The 8,272-nt window shown below is 40.8% G+C and overlaps 1 protein-coding gene across 1 annotated transcript; it reads right to left on the reverse strand.

The window, feature by feature from the left end:
• Positions 1-3,234: 3,234 nt before the first annotated feature.
• tmem125a (transmembrane protein 125a) lies at positions 3,235-3,933 on the reverse strand (the record flags this gene model as incomplete). Its single annotated transcript, XM_079220633.1, has 1 exon — positions 3,235-3,933. The coding sequence occupies one exon, from the start codon at positions 3,931-3,933 to the stop codon at positions 3,235-3,237; it is 699 nt and encodes a 232-aa protein (XP_079076759.1).
• Between the last annotated feature and the right edge of the window lie 4,339 nt (positions 3,934-8,272).

An 8,272-nucleotide genomic window follows, 5' to 3' on the forward strand; every position in this document is an offset into this window, starting at 1 on the left:
TGGACACACAACCTGCCATTGCTACTTTATACTGTGGGTCAAAAGACACATTTTGTGTCATTAAGTATTACAGTATTTCTGCATGTGTAAAAAAGCAGCATGAACCTTGCTTTTGTCTGTGTTAGAGAGAGAGAGAGAGAGAGAGAGAGAGAGGGAGAAAGCGAGAGAGAGGGAGAGAGAGAGAAAGCGGGAGAGAGGGAGAAAGAGAGAGAGAGGTGCTGGTCCATACCAGCCCCTACAGGATGCTGCCTTGTGCATTGTGCCTTCAGTTTGCTGTCCGTCATCACTCCAACAATGTTTAACTGTGTGACCCCTTTTGTCTCAAGGCAATAGGCTGTGCATATGTGGAGACAGATAAAGAGGCGTGACTGACTCTCTCTCTCTCTCACTCTCTCTCTCACTCTCTCTCTCTCACACACACACACACACACACACACACACACACACACACACACACTATGGCACACAATGCAGGACCTTTTCTGAGGCTCTTCTGTAAGGCGATGTGTGAGGATCTCGAAAGCTTTGGAAACATTTTACAAACACAAATGACCTTCACTTCTTAATAGTGGTATATCTTTGCTTTGAAAGTGAATGTTTCAACATTTCTGGAAACAAATGAGACTCAATAATAACAATGCAGCATTGTCAGCATACAGTAAATTCACATCATTTACTGAAAGATGATGAAGCATATTGACAACCCAGTTCAAACTTTGCAAGTGGATTGAAATTCTAGGACCGGCCTTGTGGATGTAATGGATTAAATTTCACAGACCTTTCCTGCAGCCAACAGTTATTTCTCCTTTTCAGTTTTTTTCGATAAATGATAATGGCCTGTTATCTGAGCCAATAATACATCTGATGAATCAAAATTGCTAGGTCTACAATTGTCACCCCCAACGACAGGCTCATGCGTAAATAAATAAAAAGCGTTTCTAAACCATGAGTCATATTTAGAGATGTGTACTGAGATTCTTCAACTTCATCCAAATTAAAATAATGTGCAACCTTTCTTTTACTGAAGTGCTTCATGGATTTATATATATTGATGTTACTTATGTTAACTGATGTTAATTTAACTCTGCAAAGGAATTGTGCTGCTGACTCATCCTCTCACTCTTTCTGTAAATGTTGCCCCGGTTTTACATCACATTTTCCCAAAATGAAAAACCTTGTCATGGATTGCAACGATCCTTCATTTATCATTCTTGCTAGCTTGCTTAAAGCTACACTAATGACTTTTTAGGCATCGGAGAGTATAAAATCAAGCTGACAAACAAAATCACCATCTTAACCTCTTGTGGCAAATGTCTTCACAAACACAGCACCAGCATAGATTAATTAGTTCAGTTTTATGCAATCTTATTTATTTGATGTCCACTTAAAATCTGTCCCAGAATGCACCAGGACTATCTCCAACATCACAAAAAGTCTCTCTTGTTGCTGATCGGGGCACTAAAGACTCTGTCAAGACTTATTATCATATATTATCTGTTAATAATTATCAATTATCTTTGCTTTATCTGATGGCTCTCTCCTGATTGAAATACTCTTTGCCTTTCGAATATGACAACTCTTTAAAGAAATAATTATACACTTTAGGAAATACTAATTCCTTCCTTTGATGAACTGCTGCCTGTGTGCTGCCTGTGTGTGCCCACTGTGTATCTGTAACTCGTGAGAAGCACCTCTTTTTGAAGTAGCAAGAATTGACAATGACAAGTCCAAACTGTCTTTATGAACCTCATTTCCAATTCAAACATTCAGCAGTCTTATTGGCATGTAAAGTTTGGTTTATAAATGTAAATCTAGGAGCTAATCATGGTCCTTTTAGCTCTAATTTGGTATTCACCAAAGGAAACTATTTGAATCTTTAGCTCTCAAGATTCTAGCTCATCGGCTACTTTGTTGTTTGCCCTTTGGTGGTGGGCAGGTGGTGTACAGTGGGGTTTTACAAAACGTTGTTGCTGAACATGTTTGCCAACATGGATTGATGAGAGCAATACAAATAAGAGCAAATAGGCTAAAAATAACTCATGGGAACTGAAGGCATTTGCATTTCTCCATGACTTCAGCACAATAAATGGCCATTATACATTACACAAAGTAATTTGACTCAGTATTAATATCAAAAATATATTAAAGGAGGTTTGAGGAAAACAAGATTAATACTGTGTTGATGCACAAAAACCCAAAGTCCATACATTCTTAAGTGCTGTGATATCATTCTTCAACAATCATATTGTCTTGTATCGTGTGTTCAGGCAGCCACATGTTACAGTGAAGCTTCGACCACGTCTGCCACAAACAACATAGCCCTGCTACTTCTAATTATTATTTTGCTGAGGAAATATATGAGATCACAGGGAGTCAGTCCAATTAGCTGTAGCTTAGCTTCACTGAGCTATTGACCATCCTCAAATCCCTCAAATGTGTCATCTTATTTTCCTATCTTCATGTGAACATGGACAGAGTTCATCAATCATAACGATTTTAAAAAAGGTGTTTTTATATATATTTATGTTGTCTCATTCACTCATGTATCACTCATTCACAGTTTACATGTTAGCCTGTCAGCTGGTGCTCTTATCCATATTTCCTGACAATGACCGAGCAGGTCGTGGTCAGCTGTGTGGCCCGAGGACACTCTCACATGATGCGTATTATAACAGATCATAAATGTGTGACAGTTTAATTTGTAGATCAAATCGTTCTCTTGTGTTTAACTTTGATAAGGTTTCTGTCTCTTCATCTGTGGAGTTTCACACATTTTTGTACGAACACCATTTGTGTAGACGACCTTTATATAAACCAAATGACCATTTTATTGGTCCGCTCCGCTCACACCACAGGCCTCTCTGTTCAATTTCAGCCGGCTGCACCAATCTGATAACGATACAATATTTCACTTCTGTTGGTAATCCAACACTTCTCCCGTTTCAATTCTGAATATCCTTAAATACCACTTGAGTGAACCACAGGCAACAACTTGTTGGCATTTGTAGAATGTGAATGGGAAAATTTGATCGCTTTATGCAAGAAAACATTTCAAAATCAGATAATTTTGCCACACAGAGTCTAATCACCTTGTGACAAAGCTGAAGCATGAATGGGATGAATCTAGTTTTTTTTTTTGTACATTTTTCTTGTAATATTTTGGCATAAAGCCTGCTATGATTTAGTTGAGGCTAAATGTTCTCACATGAAGCACAGTCTTAGTCTGCTTACGTCTCATATGAGGTTGGCCAGACTGGAGGTCGTCTCTCTGCGACCCTGACGGTCCATGTGTCCAGAAACAGTAAAGATGTTCAAAATCCGGTCCACCAACCTTCGTCCATGCCTTGTCCTCTCGAGCAGGACGACCGCAACAGAGTATATTCCAACACCCGCAACTGCAGTCCCCCCTCCAGCTAGCAAAACCACTCCAGAGATGTACATGTCATTAAGGGCTTGGCCAGGCTTTGGCATGTGGTTAGCCAGTGCCAGGTGTAGTAGAACCCCTCCACAAATCAACAATGAGAGCCCTGTAATCAAAACCACAAGCAGGTCAGATAAACCGCCACTTTTTAACATATTGATCCGCTGTCGGCTTCGAACGCAATTCATGTCCTGCACAGCCGAGCTGAGCAGTTGTTTGAGCAGGACCCCTAAGGCTAGCAGGCAGAGGGTCGTGCCTACGCCCAGCCGCCATTCGCTTGAGACGCTGGTGGTGGTGGAGAGAAGACCGACCCCGCCCAGCCCGCAACCCAGGATCAGAAGTACAGCCACACAGTAGCAGAGCAGAGACTTCCCAGGATCTCTGAACCACCATAGCTCCACATGTTCCTCCAGGATGCTGTGCTGAATCCGTCGCGGGTCCGCTGGACCATTTGTGTCCAGCTCAGGGCCTCTTGGACTTCTCAAGGGGGCAAAGTTTTCCAGTTCAGGCATCCTGATGCCACTCCAAGCCTGCTGAATGAGGTCGCCAGAACCACCACAGAGAAGACAGAATCCCCCGAACAATCCTTTCAGTTATTATTTCATTCACCAACAGCCACCATGAATGTGTCAGGACCAGCAGAAAATTACACAAGTTTTACAGTCCTGTGTTTTATCCTGATAAAAGGTGGCGGAAAATGTTCGGCAAAATAAATGTAATGCACCACACTTGACTGAGCTCAGTGTATTGTAGTTTTTGATCTGTGCTGGTCTGCGTTCAAAGGTTCCACAACATCAGTTTAGGTCTCTTGGTCCTGTGTGAATGAAAATCCTTTCAGCTCACTCTAAATGGATACAGAAGTGGATCCAAATCCTCCTGACAGCTTCGACATCCAAAGCACAGAATCCAATCATCCGCAGAATTTCAGGTATGGTTTTGCAGGGCGGCAGCAGTCACCTGAAGAAGACAGATGTATCAGGGTTAATGCAGTGTGTGATTCCATTTGCCATATACACAGTTCACAGCAGTTTTATCTGCTCATTGGTCCCCTCTCTGCCACTCGTTGTTGTGTCTCTTTGCTAATTCATAAGTGATATGCCTGAGGTAGGTTGATTAGCTCAGCACTACATATAACATGTATTTATATTTTACTATGAAATGTAACAGCAGGGTGTAATACATCTACTTACTTGCTGTACGACTGACCAGTACAAATATTCTAGAATAAATAACAACACAAAGATGGATGCTGGTTTCCCATCCTTCATACCTAAACCCAACACAACACACAGTTTAAGGGTTGCTTAACCAGCCGGTTTCATTCGCTGAACTGAGTTACGTCAAGGTACACAGAGACTGGTTTTACATAAGCACTAAAATGTGGACTTTAAATCCTCTTTGATCTGATGATTTATGGGCTCTTTGAACAAAGAAATGCAGGTATAACATCTGTTTGTTTTGCAAAGCGTGTTCTGAACAAGCCAAGTTAAAATGTAACTTCAACAGATAAACATCCTGCTTGTGCTAACGCCCAGTGGTTTAAGTTAACCACTTGCTCAGAACACCTTTGCATGACTTGGTGTGGTTACGGGTGCTATAAGGCATCCATCTGACCTCAGCCAACAGTGATGCTGGGCGTGGTGAGACATGCAAAATATGCCACGGAAACAATATCATTCAGCTTGGCGTCAATGTACTCTTTCAAACTATTTTTGGTGTCTCTTTTCAGCATGTAAAATGGATATAGATCCATCATACCAAAGATGCACACGCACACAAACAAACGCATGTACACAGAGTGTCTCTGAAGATTCAAACTTGCCGTTTTGACAGTGTAAAAAAAGAAGTGTGCTGACACTGGCAACCTGTTCTATCTCTCATTATTACTATGCTAATGAGTTGCAACTACAGAGGTGGCGGAATAAAACAAGCATCAGCTGCTGAAAGAACAAACAATGCCCATCCACACAGAATCAAACAGCTAATGCAAAAATGTAAATTTGGGTTCTCTCATCCTCCAAAACACACCACCCACACTCGCTCACCCAATGAATCGTCCCATTTGTATCTTAAGCCAAGTTCATATTTTCTCTCTATTGTGTGCATATCCTGTACTGAACTGTAATATTTGTTTGTATATGTTTTACCAAGTATCTGTTCAAGGCTCATTATACCTGCAAACCTTATTATTTTCAAATATGTTCTTTTCTATTCCTCCTCGTCTCTTCCTTCAGTCTTTACCTTACCTCAGCATTTTTAATCTCTACTATAGTTTGTAACCTCATCACACACCCATAACACAATCATGTAAACATATACAGTACACACACACCCACAAACATCCTCAAGGTTATGGCTTTCGACAGCTTGTCTTTTCAAACCTGTCAGCGGCTTTATTTCTATTAAAGTCAACAGCGCGCGGCCCGGGCCCACGCGCACCAACACAGGCTGACAGGAGTTACATCTTGTCCTTACCCACTGTGGATATTGCTAACACCGATCTACAAAATAAAATGAATATGTCAATCTGAACAAGCAGAACATAATCTTCACATTTAAACTAAAATGTATTGTTCTGCTTTTTTTTCTTTTCCTTTGGCCCCTTTAGAAAACAGTTCAAATGTGGTGACAGAAACACATTTCCATCAGATTTATTCAGCCTGTTTAGAAAAGACTATAAAGTAAAAGCAAGATAAGATTTTTTATTAGCGTGGATAGGTGTTGCCTTGTGCTGAGTCAGAGCGGTAACACCGTAAGACATGAGGGAGACATGAGGTGCATATATACAAGGTGTGAAATGAAGAGTGAGGTAATTACAGCAGAGAAGGAGGGGTGTTTATTGGCAACATGCTGTTCTGGAAGCTTTTCACATCCTGTATCTGATGGATGATAGTGTGTGTGTGTGCGCGTGCGTGCGTGCGTGCGTTTGTGCTTATCTTGCAAGAGTGAATAGTTGTTAATGAATAGTAAAATGTGAAGTGCATGTGTGTGTGTGTTGGCATGTGTTCTCTTATGTACTAGTCCATATTCCACCACAGAAAGACAGAGATGAAGGTGTGTGTGTGTGTGTGTGTGTGTGTGTGTGTGTGTGTGGAGTCACTAATTAATCCCAGCTGGTTTGAGCTCAGTGTCACTGACAGGTAGCACCACAGAAATAGCACAGTAATTGAGGTGTGTGTCTATGTTTTTTTGTGTTTGAGCTTGAGTTGCCAAAAGGTGTTAAGGTGACAAAAACAATATATGTGATACTCCACCACAATCCACCGCTTTGTCTTATTAAAGGTTTGAAAATACCAACACCCTTCATACAGTTTATGAAAGATGAATTTCCGTTTCATAGCTCAACTGAAATAAAGCAGGGACACAAGCAGGTGATGGAGTGAGAGGCAATGGCATGCAACAAAGATTATAAGATGAAATCGAACCCTTAACGACACGAGTATATCTTACTTCATGTTGTGCTTCTCACTCTGCTCCCCGTAGAAACGTGCACACACAAAACTGCTGGACTGTGTCTGCCTTTCCTTTTTTATCACTTATACGACCTCTAGACTTATATGAGCCGTGTAATAAATGCCTCATAAATATCTTTACAAAAGCACTGACAAACTGCTTTACAGTACAAAAAACAGCTAAGGAGAAATAAACAATTTTCACAACTCCTCATGACCTCATGACATGTTTTTCTGAGATATCGCAGCATTCTGGTCAACTGGAATTAAAGTCACTAAAGGCCCCTTTACACTGTGGGATTTTTATAGGAGAAATTGGTTGTGAATCCAAAATGGCTGACTCAGAGAAACCTTGGCGCTCACATTGGTAATTGGTATTGGTATTCTGGCCAAGATGGAAACCTTGTGAAGTTTAGATGGATGACGTGCCTCTGCTCTCTTATATATGTATATATATATATATTTCTCAATTTACATCACAATTCCCCACCAATCATGACCTATACACGATCATTGCTGCTGCACACTCTAAAGGCGCCTTTAGTCGTGAGGTACCATTTCAGTCCTCTAGTCTACACCAGTCAAAAACCTATCGATGAATCTTTACAGCTTAGCTGTGAATTTTCATATAACTCCCACAATGCTCTTTACATATCCATAAATACGGATCCACTGATATGCTACTGTTGCACATCGGATACAGGATACTGTTTTCCAACTCTATAAATTTATAAAAGGGGAAAAAAACAACATTACTTATCCCTTTTATGTTTTCTTTTGGATTGACAACCCAGACTGAATTTGACAGTTACTTGCTTATGAAAAAACAGTGGTTACATCAGCACATTGTTATGTCTCTACAGTATCTCACAGACGCTGTGGAGATCACCAGTGATCATTATCACAAATTATTGGAAACGGATGCTCTTTCTGAAGAAAGGCCTCGATGCTTTTCTTTTAATTGACAGGAATAATGTGTGTGCTGGTGCTCAGCCCTGCAGTTGAAACTAAAATGACTGAAGACACGCAAACGGTCCAAACATTCACTGTAATGCCAACATACTGAGAGTAATGATGAAAAATCCCAAATAATTCTTGTTTTGTTTCAGCCTCTTTTAGGTTTTCAGACTGCAAGGTCACCAGAGGAGCTGTGCTTTGGAGTAAATACACTATACTGCACTCCAATTAACTGGGAAGCATTGGGACTCCGGTATTCCCCCCTCTGTTATGTCGGCCTGCCGAAATCATTTCACTGGCCTTTAGTGTCTCATTTTATTGCTGATTTGTGGTTCTTTTAAAATGTATTGTCTGGTATCGTATGCTAATCCGAATGCCGGTCAGCAGAACACGTTAGAAGATGGCAACAACATCCAGTGAAAGATGACTTGCCAAAATCTTG

This window comes from Taurulus bubalis, assembly GCF_910589615.1.
Source record: "Taurulus bubalis genome assembly, chromosome: 7".
Classification (NCBI taxonomy): Eukaryota; Metazoa; Chordata; class Actinopteri; order Perciformes; family Cottidae; genus Taurulus; species Taurulus bubalis.